Raw genomic sequence first — 16,300 nt, 5'->3', positions numbered from 1 at the left:
GTATAGCTGACAACTCAAGAAAAAGTTTTATACTTACACTGGTTGAGGAAACAGCTTCTTGAACACTTTCCATAATGAACTCCTTTGTAATCTTGCGACAGGGCAATTCATTGAACAGAGAGTTGATCAGAGCCACTTTTGCAGCATCTCGTCTTGCCTCTGCTCTGCTTAAGCAGCTCTGAAATTGCACATAAATACAGTGGTTACAGATGCCAGGAAATCTACTCTAGTTCACCTTTGAGCTACTTTTGTCTTAATACAGAGAGCCCTTTTCAAGCTCAAATGAAAATTGTATTCCCACATACACACTAACCAGTCTGCTTTTGTCAGTAAAGCTGGTTGAGTTCTCACAAAAAATATTTTTCACTGAAAAATTGCCTTTTATCCAAAATGAAAACTTTTCATAAAATTGTCAGCATCGTTTCCACTGACTTTCCCTTCGTGAGGCACCTTTGAAAATTCAAGCTCACATTCATTTCCTCTAGTCTAGTTACACTGTGGCTGTGTCTACACTACGGTGATCTGTCAAAAAAAAGTAACTGTTAGAAGAGATTTGTCCACACACAAAAGTGGATTGAAAGAGCAATCCACTCTATTGACAGAGAGAGCAGCTAGAGTGCCTGGCTGCTATCTCAACAGAACAGCCAACTGGAAGCTCAGCAAACAGGACTGCCTAGTGAACCGGAAGCCCTGTCTGTCAACAGAGGGCCCCTTGAAGTGTCTCCACAGCTATTTTGTTGACTGAAACTGTTGTCAAAGGCGATTTTCCTCATTGCGGAAAGGCACAATGCTGGTTGGCAGAAGTGCCAAGTTTTGTCAACAGACTGTTGACAAAACACATTTTGTGTATAGACGCGCCACGAGTTTTGTTGACAAAACTCTCTCGTGTAGGCATAGCCTGTGAGAAAATCTTATTAGCACTTTCAAACATGGTATTTTCTATCCCACCAACAAAATATTGTAAATAGAAATTCATACAGTGGAGACCTCTTCAGTAGGTAATAAATGAATGAACTGTGGTTTCTGTTCAAATGAATCTCATATAGGGCTCTCTGGCTACGATGTGATAATTTTTAGCTAGGCTGTCAATTATTAGCCATCTCAATTTTTGGCCCTGACTATGATCCACTAGCTATTTTTTAGGGGTTGCCAATTTCAGTGACACACACTTTTAAATGATTCTTCCATCATAGTTCTTCAGATACTGAATTAATAAAAATCTAATCCAAAGCCCACCAAAGTCAGCTGGAGTCTTTCCTGTGACTTTAATTGGCTGTGGATGAAACCCTTAGTGAGGGTACAGATGTGCTGTTGTACCAGTGACAGACCTTTACTGTGCTCTCTAAAAGCAATGAAAATGCAGGTAAAGTCACCAAAGCCAAGTGATTAAGATGTTTCAAAAGCTTTTCTTTTTAAATGATTAAACATAATGTTCAGATTCAAAGAAAACTGTTTTGCTTTCTTTTCACAAAAATTCCATTCTTAACACATCTGTTTAAAGGATGGGCTTTCTAAAAGGAAAAACATTTTAATTGTTACATGCTTTGATTTTTTCCTCACTAAATCTGATATTTCTAACATACCTCAGATAGCCTAATTCCACAGCTACCCATAGTTTGTAAAATAATTGATCCTTTTGTGGGCAATCCTATGCACCTTTTATATCCATTTAGAATGGACTAGAACACAATTTTTTACCATTTTGTTTTTCTTTTTAGTTTTAAACCTTCGCTTGTAGGTTACACGTAAGTACGTCCACTGTCAAAGCCAGAGAATGAAACTCAGACTTGTATGTTTTAAATAACAAACTTTTTATAATAAAAACCAATCCAAATAATTTATATTTAAACCATCTTTGTGAAGATGACAGATAAAAGAAACGATTAGTTATTAAGTACAGCCAGAAAAGCAGCAGATCAAAGAAGTGGCATACATTTATAAGCAAATGGTAAGACTTTGGAGATCAAGAGATGTAAAAATCTGGAAGAGTAGAGTAATCCTTAACATTTTCTAAATGTAACAGGAGATACATAGACTTAACTAAAATAGATTATGATTTTAAACAGTGACAGATGACTTTCCCTCTTCATTTTTTCTTTATTTTAAATGTTTTCAGTCTCCAGAGAATGAAACTGATTATAACTCATTTGAGCTGGGGAGTAAAAGGGCAAAATTTTAAATTAGTTTCCTCAGAGGGCAAAGGCTAAAGCATGGGCTGACTTAAGTGGTACAAAGTAGTCTTGAATTATCCAGGGCTTAAGTTATAGTGGAACATTAAATATTAATGCAAAAGGGTGAAGGCTCCCTTAACAACTGGTCCCATCAGTGAGCTTGGTCTTAATCCTACCCCACAGTGGAAGGGGGTAGAGAAGAGAGCTGGTAGGAGGTCAGTTGAGGAGTAGTCTCCAGCAGTCACGTCACCTTTGGATATGAGGTTTTAAAGAATGTGGCTGGTTGGATGAGAAGGGAAGCAGCTCTCTTGTACATTCTGCTCATTGCAGTTCCTAACACCTCAGCCCCACCAGTCAGCCTCCTATGTTCCCCATTGACCCACCAACATCCTGGTCCCCCATCCAACCCCCACAATTAATCCAAAACTCACTCCCACTATCCCTTGCCTTACAGGCACTCACCCATGTTGCTACACAACTCACTCGAATTTGGCCCAGCTGCCCATCCTGTCATGGGCCAAACCTGTGTGGCTGCAATGTTGCTCAGGTTAGAGATGGGCACTCTGTTGTTCAAGTGCATGTTGGTTAATCTGAACCTGGAAAGCATCTTAGAAATAGAAATTTAAATTTGCAATGTAGCCTGACAGTCAACAAATTTGGGTTCTGTGGGATCAGTAGGAGCAAGCCAGTAAGTTCCAGCTCTGAGAAGAGGACTAACCCATCCACTGGCAAACATACTCTTCAGAATCCTCAGTTGATCTCAAGTGCCAGAGTAAAACAAGAGGAGAGATACAATCTCTAAATCACAGAAGGCCAACAACATAAAGGACTTCATAGTTCAGAATCACTACCTTTCATCGCACTTAGAAATAAATGATGAGACAAGTAGTTTTTGGAGCACACATGTAAAATGTTCCCCACACAAAGTAAGCAAGCAGTTGCTTTCTGTTCCAGCTAAGCTTTTGAGGATGTCTACAACTGCTGCCCCCAAAATTCAGTCCAGCATACTCAAACCAAATCTGGATAAAACAGGGCAACTATGCCAAGGTTTCCATTGCATAGAAAATGTGGCAGTTTTCTTGGGCTGCTGTCTGGATATTTCCAAGGTCCTCTCTCCCCAGTCTGAAAACCTGACAAACAAAAGTCGGGCAAATAAATAAATGCACAGATATTTGCTGTAGCTATTGTCTCTCATCCCTTCTGTCTCACCAAATTTAGGACAGCTAGCGCTCCCCACAAGCCTCAAAACGAAACAAGTCTCAAGGGGTGGGTGAAGTAATTCCAGGGTCTGATGAAATGGAGATGATGAGGTGGGGTTATCATTCACCTTCTGAAGATAGCACAGTACTACCATCTCCACTGGAGCTACCTTCTATGAATAGGAGTAGGATGCTATCCAGACAGAGAAGCAATTACCCAGTACTCCCCTCAGATTTAAAAAAAGAATAGTGACACTGAACAACAATTCCATACTGTCTAGGCTGTTTGGGTATCCTAGTGACTGAAGAACTTTACTTTTATGGGCTGAATTCAATACCTTGCAAGACCCTGCAATCACATACAGTGCATGGAGAGAGAAGCCCTTTTAGCAGCTCCCTTGAAACATTCAGACTGTAGCTCTTTTATTTTGCAAGGCTTTAAAGTGCTACTTGACTGCTTTTTGTTTTGATAGGGTATAGACTAGCATGGCTCCCTCTCTGTTTCTCTTTTAAATGGTTTAAGGAAGAGGCTTTCAGCGGCAGAACTTTCAGAGGAATGTCACTGACCCTTGTTTGAAAAAAAAAAAAAAAATCTCATACACTCATCCCTTGCTCTACGAGCACAATTGGTTCCCCACTTTGTGCTCTTAGGCGAAAACTCATAAGAGGGATACTAAATTACCATTAAAATATACATAAAAGTCTCTGACTGGTTCCTAGAGCTGGGCGAAGGAGCAGCAGCAGCAGATGGCACTGCTTTGGAAAGGTAAGTGAACCTTGGGTTGGGAGGGTTGGAGTGGGTTAAAGGCTGGGGAGAGTTTGGGGCCATGAGTGGGAGGGAGGGTTAAAAACTAGGTGGCCAGTTGGTTAGTTTCACAAAAGACACAAGAGACAAACACAGTTGCTGAAAAATTCTACAGAATTGCTCTCAAATTTGTAAAAGTGAAAGTATCCGTCTTCTCCTACACTGAATACGGTTTGAGAGCATGGTTTATTGCTAGAGCTAATTTTTACTCTTCTGTTACGAAAATGCTTGACCAAAACTAGGCAGGGTCCTTGAGAAAGGAACTTTCCACAAAGGTCTACAAGAAAGATTGTAGCTTTCCTTATTACACATCCAGCAACCTATTTTGAGAATCCGAGGAAAGCTTGTTACCTATCATGGTGAAGGAATCTTATGGAACTGTCTTAGATGCGTGTTGAGTGCGTGGCCTTTTTCTGCACTTTACTCTCTTGCACCCTGTTGCTTATTTTTGAGGCAACCTCCTTCTATTCACTCAGCTTAACAGGGGAAAAAAGCCAAAGTTGGAGGGAAGGGAAGGAGTCGGACAACCAGGGTTAGTGAATTTCTTCTGAACAGTCTGCAGCTGAAAAACGGTTTCATAAACTATTTAAAAGAGCTGCAGTTAAAATAACCAGCATATTTGGATTCATTCGGGTGGTCTTTTAAAATTTCCAGTTAATTTGTACATGACTTTAGAATCCAACCAACTTCTCTCCAGTTTCGCATTTCTGACAGTCCCACCACCTAGCAGTCCCTGTAAAACTAACATTATATTGTACAGAATTGTAGACATTTGATTACAAGTTTTACTTTGTTATTTTAATATCTCCAGATAGAATTACCTGATGTTAAAATAGCCTCATTACAAAGGAACAATAATTTAAAATACTCTAAAAACTAAAGCCACTTCATACTTGGCACGAAAGGAGTACAGAATATTTAAAATAGGTATTATTCCATAACTAAAAAACCCCATGATAATATTCATCAGTGATGTGCCATTTACATAGTAAAGTTGTCCTTTTACTTACTTCTCTCTTAGGAATATTTTAATTTTATAAACCCAATTTATTGAGAGACAGGAGTATCTTAATTCACCAGACATTGAGACTCATTACCTCATGTACAAAGACATGTGATTTTCATCTCCATCTTCATTGTTGCCTTAGGTAACTTCCCAGACCACATAATTGGATATGAAAGTCATGCAATTTTCCCATAAGTCCCTGCCTTTTTCCATCATGCGATATAATTTTTGCCTGTCTATATTAATTCCTTGCTTTTATAGTCAAATTGGATTGGGGATTAAGTAAAGCCCATTAATCTAAATTGCCTCACAGGAGTTGAACTCCATCTTTCAGAGCTTATCCCACTGTTGGAGGGGTGACACTTTTCATCCCATCTCACATCAAAACCAAAAATCTAATTACCAGCCACTTTCACTCATTGCACAGAATTTCAGTGATGTGCTGCCAACAATCTAACAAGAGGAGCCCTCAAAAATGTTCTGACTGTTTGCAAAATATGTGACTTTTCTTAAATAAATGACTTTCTTCCAAAAATAGAAAATTCTATCAAACTCAGTACTTTCCCCCATATCTCGTTAACCACTAACCGTCAACCCAGCCACAATGTACGAATTCTATCCTTCCAAATTCCATCAATACTTTTCTCTTCACCTCTCATGTTTTCAATTACCCAAAACTTTGAGGAGGCTACACTAGATGAAGCTTCCCACCTGTCAGGGATTCCTTTCTTGTAACCACAGTTAAAGGCAGGAAAGTTGTCCTGCAGCCCTTTGCTCTGAGCTGATTGGCTGGAGGCTGGCTTACTTACGGCAATAGGTTTAGGTTCCAGGAATGACTCTTGGGTTGGACAGGTTGTCTCTGACCAATGGAAAGCTCTCTGGGTGCGTCTACGCTAGCCGGCTACTTTGAAGTAGCTGGCAAAACGTCAAAATAGTACGTGTCGTGTCTACACACACCGTGCACTATTTCAACGTTGAAATAAACGTTAGGCGGTAACACGTTGAAATCGCTATTCCTATCCGAAGATGGGAATAGCGCCCTACTTTGATGTTCAATGTCGAAGTAGGGCATGTATAGACGATCCGCGTCCCGCTACGTCAAAAGAGTGGGGTCCTCCATGGCAGCCATCCACTGAGGGGTTGAGAGATGGTCTGTCAAGCCCCTGTGGGGCTCTATGGTCACTGTGTGCAGAAGCCCTTAGCTCAGGTCTTCTGGCTGCTACTGCTGCAGCTGGGGGTCCATGCTGCGTGCACAGGGTCTGCAACCTGTTGTTGGCTCTGTGGATCTTGTGCTGTGCAGGCTGTGTGTGTCTGGGAGGGGCCCTTTAAGAGAGCGGCTTGAGGCTTTGCTGGCCCCTTATTTTGACGGGGACCGCTTGTGTGTGTGGACGCTCCACATTTCCTTCGGGAGTGGCTCCTTTTGATGTTCCCCGTCGCTACTTCGACGGTGAATGTTGATGGCACCAGCCCTGGGGGACGTGTAGACAATACGCCTCCAAGTAGCCTATTTCGATGTTCTTACACCGAAATAGGCTACTTCAATGTAGTGTGCTAGTGTAGACATAGCCTCTGTGTTGTAAGAACATCAGCTACCCTCCCCAGTTGCTGAGGAGGCTTAATGGTAGAACCGGGCAAATAACTTCAGAGGCAAAGCCATGTTAGTCTGTAGCTTCACAGACAACAAGCAGACCGGTGGCACCTTAGAGACTAACAAATTTATTAGGTCATGTGCTTTCATGGGTAAAACCCACTTTCTCCGATGAATTATTCAAATAACTGCTATTTCTGATTCAATGGCAATTTGAGAACTTATTTTATGTCTAACAGAATGAAAAAAACTGTGATGCATTTAGGCAGATTGGGAAAAAAATCAGTTTAGGGTCAAATGACACATTTTGTACAAGCACAGATGAATCTTTTTAAATTCGCAAAACATGACTTGGGCACTGAGGAAGTGTTGGAAGCTTCCCTGTCTCCTTTAACCCCCTGGTTAGGGCGATCTCCTGGAATGTGGGAGACCAAGATTCAATTTTCTCCTCTGCCTGATATGAAGGAGGATTTGAACATGGGTATCCCACTTCTCAGGAGGCTAGGGGATAGTCTCTCTCTGTCACTCTGAGTGAAGCTGTTCTGCTCTGGATAAACAGTCATTGGAGGAGATACTTGACCATGGGTCTCCCATGTCTATTGTGAGTGAGTGCACAAGTCATCCAAGTGCAGAATGTGGTGTCTCTCTCTCAGTAGCGCAACCATCATTCACTGTTATTAATAGTGGCACTTCATAGAAACAGAACAGTGACCATGCATGACTATGAAGTGCCACTAGAATGATAGTGAATGTCTTCCCTCACTGGGTGGGAAGGCCTAACAGGGTAACAGGTTTGCTTTATGTGATGTTTGGGTAAGAGGAAATAAAGCTCCCTGCTCTTATTCCTGGCAGGATTGGAATAAAGGCATAGATAGAGAAGCTAGAACACTAACTAGGGACTCTGATCTTAGAAGGATAACAGAAGTTCAGTTGTTTTATTATATAAAAAAAGTTATTCTAGCCCATTGGTGAGAAGAAATTCTGAAAAATAATGACAAAACAAAACCAGTGCAGAGGTACTGCGTCCAGGGCATCTCAATGGTGTGTTAACTTAGGGTTGCTGACTTTCTAACTTCAGGAAACTTTGAACAAACTTGCCCTGCCCCATATCATCCCTACTTCTACCCCTTCTTGAGGCTCCACCACACACTCACTCCATCCCCCCTTCTTGAGGCTCCACCACACACACACTCCATCCCCCCTTCCTCTGTCACTTCTTGTCCCCCAGGCTCTCCCATGCTCATTTTCACTGAAAGGCCCAAAGAGGCCTACATATTGTTTGACAGATGTATCATGCTAAGCTTCAGTTTTAGGAGTTGGCATCAAAACAGTAAAGGGAAGAATTTAAAAAAAAATAAATTTCCAAAGTTTTCATGTTTCTTTTCCTCCCCTTTCCCATATTTTTGTAACCAACTCCATATTTTTGTTCACTGAAGTTATTGTGATTGTGTGTGTCGAATTAGAACCACACATTATCACAGCAGTGGAGCCATTAAAGACCCATCCTGAAGCCGAACAACAAATCCACAAACACACAACTACGGAAATGGATACCTATACCAATAACTCTGCAGAACCTGACTCCCACACGTACATGCAGATATCCACGTGTATTCATGTGTACACATCTAACATGTACTAACACACCTAATTCTACATTATTATTTAATATAAAATTGTTGTTTAGTACCCAGATGCCCCAAATGAGATCAGGACTCCAGAGTGGTAGATGCTTGACATATAAATAGCATTTGGAACAAATTGTTTATAATGTAACTAGACAAAGGTGAGAAGAAATGTGAAATTTATTGCTTTTCTGCAATTACTAGGGAGGGTGGAGTCATGGAGAAATCAAGTCATGATGAGCCTAGAACCCCAGATTGCCTAATTTTAGACTTGGACACTGGGAATGACAGGGGCAAACTCCTGGCCAAGGAAGCAGCAGTTTATCCCACCTCTTTTCCTCAGTGTGTACCTGGAGAGACTGGAAAGTGCGGTTGGAAGGGGCAGAATTAAGGTGTGCATTTCCTATCCTCCCTGCTTCCCCCTCTCTCCCATGAGCCTAGTGATGCTACGTGGAATTGAGGAAGAGAGTTTCTCTTGTAGCACCTGCCAGCCCCAGCTTAACTTGAGCCCAAGAAAAATCTAATAATATTAATGAGCAGCTTGTCCTGCCTGACGTATGAAGCAACACATTGTCTCCCTGCATCCTTCACCCCTAATACAACAGATGCATGGCCCTCCCATTATCTCTCAAGTATACCTTGGTGACATGACACCCTGGGGAATTTCCAAATCTGACTGAAGACATGGATATCAGGAGCTTTAGGGTTCGTCCTCTTCCCTCCCACCTCTTTGGTGCTGAAGGGCCATGGCAGACCTGCATAGGTGCCAGAACTCAGGGTGCTTTTATTAGCAATAACAGCAATAACAACCCCAATACAGGATTTCAGCCTTCTGCGTCTCCACTATAAAACATGTGCCAACACCACTGCACAGCTGTTTGTTTTGTTAGGTCTAGTGGTAATTTTTGTGTCCCTTTAGATTATCAAGACTGTCTTTGAAGGCTAAAGGACTGGAAAATAAAACAACCTGACAGCTTTACTTACAGGAGGCTAAAGGGCATCTATGTTAACAAGTGAAGGAGATTCCTGCCCAACATCAATGGACTTCTCCTTCGCAACCCTTCAGGTATGAGGCACAGCAAGATGGCTAGACTATTGCTTTTCAGGTTATCCAGTCAATATGACTGCAAAAATAAACAAAATCAGCGCTAAAAATGCTGCAGAGTGAGCCAGCCTGGGTGACAACTAATTTGGCTTAGAAATAGTTTTGAAGTGAGTGGGGAAGAAAGCAATGCACATTTTCCCTTTTTTGGTGCATTTGGTATTTACTAAATAAAATGAGCAATTTTAATTCAATGTTTTAGGTTAAGTTTGAAACCACTATCGTCAAAACTCACTTTTATATTCTCATAATACATATTCTGGTGATATAAATACACGTGCTTGCATATTTTGGCGATGAACAATATAGAAAAGCCAATTAAACACATACATTGTCATTTAAAATTCTACTCAAAACTTTTCCCTTCCCTCCCCTGCAAGCTAAAAGTTCATTATTCAAAATCACACAAGTCATTCATTACTGTTGCTGGTTAAAATGAAAGCTAAACTTGAACTGCAACTTTTTTCATTGTGTTCTCAAAATTAAAATATTCAGCAAGGTCCTCCTGGGTATTAAAAGCAGAAACATCTGCTAAAAAATATGAGTGGCTTGATGACTAAGGTCAGCAAAAGGGGAGCCAAAAGCTGGTCAGATGGGCCTTATGCTGGTGCCCTTTTGGTCAATGAAACTCCTTCAGTTTTGCTCACTGGCTGTAGTATGTGGTTATAGGGCTTAAATACCCAGAATAAAAATGGCATAAATAAAATCCTTCCAACATATCCTTTTATACATTAGACAATAGGATTTCATATAAATGCAAGAGAATTTTTTCAGTGACAAAAGCATATCCTATAAGGTATAATTCTGAATGCTGAGCAAAGACTCAGAACAGATCACTGTTTAAAAACCAAATTGTAATTTAGTTTGAACAGAGACACATTTATTGAGACAGTGGTGCCTAGCACATTATGGGATGCTGTAAAATAATAAAAATCATGAACTTAGCATGCTTTAAAAAGTCTATAGATTGAAAGCATGGATACCTAAAGAGTAAGATAACAGTAGTTCATTATTAAGCCTTTCTAGTGGAATTTCAATCCTTTTCTCTGATGAGCAGTTTGCAATCAGACCCCATCTGCTCAATCCTAATACCCTTTCCTAAAGGATGAATGGAACCAATCTACTTAAGTCCTTGTGGGAGTGCTTAAAGAGAGGAGAGGGATTATTCACAGTGTATCCAGCCCAATAGTCCTTCTCTTACATTCCATCACTGCAGTTATCTGGCATCAAAGGAGATATTCATGGCTGGCTTAGAAATATGACTGACATATAATGGATGTTACCTGCAGAGTCACAGCATTAAAATTACATAATCAAATGATTTGTAATGCACAGGAGAAATATATGATTATGTGAAGAGCATTGTAAAAATAAATATTTGTGCATTTTTGGGACTAGTGTTGGCAACATATATTTTAATATTATATAGTGATGGTGGCATATCAGGTACATCAGACTTTATATAAAAGATGTACAGTAAATTTGTCATAACGTTTTCCCTCAATTTTCCTTTCTCCTGTCATATTTTGAAAAGTCAAGGGGCTAAAATCAACCAACTTGACAATCAGACTTCATGACAACTTTTCAAAACATCTTCTGTTCAGAAAATTCTAGGTTGTTTAAAGCAAGAACGCTAATAATGCTCCGGAGAATTTCATAACATGATGATTTAAACATCAGAGCTACAGCCACACAGCAAGGCTATTTTGAGATAACAGACCTTTTTTGAAAGAAATTTGTGAGCATCTACACTATGCACATGCTATTTTGAAATAAGTTTATTTCATAAGCCTCATTGCAGGAGGAATAATCCCCATTTTAAGACAGCTATTTCAAAACAGGCACTGTTAAAATACAGACTAGTTCTATTTCAAAATAAGCCATAATGGCATCCAATGTATATAGTAGGCATCCTTCGATCCCGAGGGATCACGGGTTTGCGCCCCAGATGGACTGATTTGAGCAGCGTCTTCTGTGGCTGTGTAATCCAGTCTGGGAGTGGCAGTCCTTTCCTCACTGTGAGCAGCAGTAGGCAGATGTCGCTGTGGTATCACGGGCACGGATCTTCCTGAGGGCTCTCCTGTCTTCCGTTTCCTTCACCAAGGTAGTTTCATACATAACAAGAGCTTCCTTCACTCCCTGTTTCCAGGCATGCCTGTCTGAGGCGAGCAAATACCAGGTGTTCACACTGATAGAGAGAGCGCTGAGGTCACACTTCCACGTGTCCTTGTAGCACAATTTAGGTTGCCCTTTCGGCCTCTTTCCAGACACCAGTTCGCCAAAGAGGAGGTCCTTCAGTACTCGGCCATCTGTCATGCGTGAGACGTGGCCCAGCCAGCGCATATGCCTCTGTTTGAGAAGGGTGAACATGGAGGCCATGCCTGCCCTCTCAAGCACTGCGCTATTGGGGACCTTGTCCCGCCATGAGATACCGAATATGCGCCTAAGGCAGCGCATGTGGAATGTGTTGAGCCGCTGCTCTTGTTTTGAGCACAAAGGCCATGTTTCACTGGCGTACAGCAGCATGCTGAAAACACAGGCTGTGTAGACCTGCACCTTGGTGTGTACAGTGAGCTTATTGTTAGCCCACACTCTCTTCGTCAGCCTGGAGAACGTTGTGGCGGCTTTTCCAATGCGCTTGTTGATCTCACTATCAAGTGACAAGTTGTCCGACAACATCGAGCCTAGGTACACGAACTCATGGATGACTTCCAGTTCGTAGTCTAGCACGTTGATAGATGGCTCGTTACCCACATTTTGGCCCATCACCTGGGTCTTCTTTAAGCTGATTGTGAGGCCAAATTCCATACATGCATCCGCAAAGCGAGTTATGAGTGACTGCAGTTCCTGCTGAGTGTGAGCAGCAATAGCTGCATCGTCAGCAAAAAGGAACTCCCTTAGATGCTTCATAAGCACCCTGGTCTTCGCTCTAAGCCTCGACAGTCAGAAGAGGTTGCCGTCCATTCTCGTGCAGAGAGAAATGCCCTCTGTAGCAGTTCCGAAGGCATATTTGAGCAAAACTGCAAAGAAGATGCCAAACAGTGTTGGAACCAGCACACACCCCTACTTCACTCCACTGAGAATCTCAAAGGGTTTGGATGTGGATCTGTCGTATACGACGGTCCCCTTCATGCCTTCATGGAAGGCCCTAATAATGCTGAACAGAGTTGGGGGACAGCCGATCTTAGCCAGAATCACGAACAGAGCTTTTCTGCTGATGAGGTCAAATGCCTTGGTCAGGTCAATGAAGGCAATAGACAGAGGTTTTTTCTGCTCCCTGCACTTGTAGTTGCCTAACAGAGAAAACCACATCTATGGTGGACCGTTCAGGTCTGAACCCACACTGAGACTCAGGGTAGACTCTCTCCGCAAGAACATTGAGCCTCTTCAGAACAACATGTGCAAATAGCTTCCCCATGGTACTGAGAAGGGAGATGCTGCAACAGTTGTTACAATCGCTTTTGTTACCCTTGTTCTTGTAGACAGTAACAATGTTAGCATCCCTCATATCTTGCGGAACACTGCCTCTCTCCAGCATTGGCAAAGTATTCCATGCAGCTCTGAAACTAGGGTACCATTGGCGCATTTGAGGATTTCTGAGGGAATACTGTCTTTCCCTGGGGCTTCTCCAGAAGAGAGTGCTTTTAGCGCGTCGCTGAGTTCCTCCAAGGTGGGCTCAGCATTGAGTTCAGTCATGGTGGGCAGAGGCTCAATGGCATTCAGGGCTCTCTCTGTAACTACAGTCTCTCTGGTGTACAGCTGTGAGTAGTGTTCCACCCAGCGTTCCATCTGCTTGGTTCTGTCCTTCAAGACCTCGCCTGTGGCCAACTTAAGTGGGGCAGTCTTTCTTTGTGATGGACCGATGGCCTGCTTGATCTCATAGTACATTCCTCACATGTTACCAGTGTCTGCGGCCTGCTGAATCTTGGAGCAGAGTTGGAGCCAGTAATCGTTGGCACACCGCCGAGCAACCTACTGCACTTGACTCCGAGCAGACCGGAGCGCCTGCAGGTTCACCTCACCGGGAGAAGACCTGTATGCAGCCAGTGCCTGTCTCTTCTTCTCAATCAGGGGCATCACCACTTCAGTGTGGGCTTCAAACCAATCAGCAGACTTGACTGTCTTCTTCCCAAAGGTAGATATCGCAGTATTATAGATAGCGTCCCGTAGTTGTTCCCATCTCTTGCTGATATCAGCGTCGTCCAGGTGGGGCAAGGCCTCTTCAAGTGCTTGGACAAACTCACATACTTTTGAAGGGTCACGAGTCTTGCCAGTGTCGATGCGCGGCCTCCCTTCCTTTTTGGAGCGAAAGAATCTTTGCAGCTGGATGTGCACCTTACTACACATGAGCAAATGGTCAGTGTCACAGTCTGTGCTGTGGTAGCTACGTGTCACCCTGACATTACCTAAATGGCTGCGTTTGGTGAGGATGAGGTGAAGCTGGTGCCAATGTTTCGATCTTGGGTGTCACCACGAAACTTTGTGCTGGGGTTTGACGTTGAAGAAGGTATTGGTTACGCAGAGGTCATGTTGGGAGCAGAGTTCAAGGAGGCGCTATCCGTTTTCATTCATCTTCCCTGTTCCAAACTGTCCCAGACAGGATGTCCAACTGTGGTGGTTGCTGCCAAGTCTACCGTTGAAGTCACCAAGGGTGAATAGCAGCTCATGGGAAGGTACCTCACTGATGGCAATGCTAAGTTCATCATAGAACTTGTCCTGAACTTCCTGGGCAGAAGTTAAAGTAGGAGCATAGATGCTGAAGATGTTGACCATGCCCACTGGTGTTTGAAGCTGGATTTTCAGCATTCTCTCAGTTCCCACATTTGGTGGTATGACTGAGCCAACTAGGCTGTTTCTGATTGTGAAGCCAACACCATGTTCCCTGGCCTCTTCTGGAGGCTTCCCATGCCAGAAAAAGGTAAAGTCCTTCTCCCTGAGACATCCAGAGGACAATAGCCTTGTTTCCTGGAGGGCCACGATGTCCATCCGCAGTCTTCTCAGCTCGTTGTTAATGATTGCTGTCTTCCGGGGGTTACTAATGCTCTGTAGGTCTTCTGTAAGGCCAGGAGTCAAGGTCTTTACATTTCATGTGCCCAGCCTAAAGGCTGGATTATTTTGTTGCTTGTTTGTTTTGCCTGGTGTAAGGTTAACGATCCACCTGTCAGTGATTCCATAAACTCCACACACCCAGTGGAGCAAGTGGACTGTGGCAAGGCAGCACCTACTTGGCTGGGGGCTGCCTAGCTTGAGGCGGGCGGTAGCTGCCCAATGAGATCCGAAGACCTCTCCCACTGTTGGAAGCAGCCCCTGGTGCCTCACTCTACGCCAATCGAGTGCAGTGGCTTAATACTGGTAACTGCTGCTTCCCGTGTTGTGTCACCGCTCAGAAAGCGATGCCAGAGCATCCTCTCCAGGGCGCAGGCCTGGGCAAGTAAGTCTGAAGAACCAGCTGATGCCCAGCAGCAGGTTCCCCCTCTCCACGCCACTGATGTAATCCAAGGGAAAGGCGAAAGCCAGTACAGCTTGGCACCAGTGTCGTCGCAGGAGCTGCCAGAGTGAGATTGAGCACAACCTCAAACTGCCTTAGGGGCTCCATCTCCAGATTTTTCCTCAGGTTTTAGTCCCTAAGCCTTTCCCATGACTAGGTATCGCCTCAAAGCAGCAGAGGTTTTAAATCAGAGTTTCCTTCTCCTAGGTGGGCGGCCTTCCCAGGCTGACGAACCCCATCTGCCCGAAGCAACTGGTTTGAAGGCGCCAGTCACCCACCTTCGCCCCTTCTCCCGTCAGTGCAAACAGTTTCACCGGGCTTAGAAACTAAGCCACACGTGAAGGCCAGGCGCTGGACTTCGGTTGTCAGAGGCTATTGGAGACGCACGCAATGGGAGCATTTTGTAGATAGTTGGAGCTAATCCCCGCTACCACCCCCGGCTATGTCAACCCTTGAAACCAGCATCCAATGACCCTATCTTGAAATAGGCACAGTGGATGTGTCTGAACATGCCCCCTCATTTCAGAGGGGGCATGTTAATGAGGCAATCTAGAAGATGTTAATGAGGCGCTGACATGAATATGCAGTGCCTCATTAGCATAATGGCAGCCATGCGCGATTCGAAAGTGCCACTTTCGGAATACACGTTGCCTGTGTAGATGGGGGCTTTCAAAAGAACTCCCCCTGCCTCTTCCTAAAACTAAATAGGAAGAAGGGGCTTTTGAAGTCAGGGGGTCCTTTTGAAAGGCCCCCTTCTATACAGGTGGCATGCTTTCCAAAACCAGTACTTGCAAATCACACATGGCCACCATTATGCTAATGAGGTGCTGCATATTCATGTCAGCACCTCATTAGCATCTTCTGAACTGCCTCATTAACATGCCCCCTCCAAAAGGCTCTTCTGGAATGGATTATTTCAGAATAACTGCTGTGTGGATGTAGCAAAGGAAAATTAGACTCCAAATGGTAAAAGTGCAAAAAAACCTAAACAGAAATCCCAAAACAAGAATATTGATATTTATTTTTTTAAAAAAGATTGTAACAACATTTAAATAAACTTCTTTCTAAGTGAAGAATTAAACAGATTGACAGAGCCAGACGCGTACCCAGAAGCCAACTGCTACAAGACAGGCCCAACAAGGAAAACAAGAGAACACCACCAGCCATCACATATAGACCTCAGCTAAAGCCTCTCCATTGCATCATCAGTGATCTGCAACCCATCCCGAACAACGATCCTTCAGTCTCACAGACCTTGGGAGGTAGGCCTGTCCTTGCCTACAGGCAGCCCTCCAACCTAAACAAATTCTCATCAG

General features: G+C 43.3%; 1 protein-coding gene across 1 annotated transcript in view; it reads right to left on the bottom strand.

Annotated features, from left to right (window-relative positions):
• The window catches only part of LIX1 (limb and CNS expressed 1), a 48,971-nt gene that overhangs the window by 14,448 nt on the left and 18,223 nt on the right, over positions 1-16,300 (bottom strand). The window contains exon 3 of the mRNA XM_074994196.1: positions 38-178. Coding sequence (XP_074850297.1) covers positions 38-178 — 141 coding nt within the window. The remainder of the gene's footprint in view (positions 1-37; positions 179-16,300) is intronic.

Source organism: Carettochelys insculpta, chromosome 5 (assembly GCF_033958435.1).
Source record: "Carettochelys insculpta isolate YL-2023 chromosome 5, ASM3395843v1, whole genome shotgun sequence".
Classification (NCBI taxonomy): domain Eukaryota; kingdom Metazoa; phylum Chordata; order Testudines; family Carettochelyidae; genus Carettochelys; species Carettochelys insculpta.
Note: the sequence above shows the minus strand (reverse complement) of the source record. Positions and strands in the feature narration are given on the sequence as shown.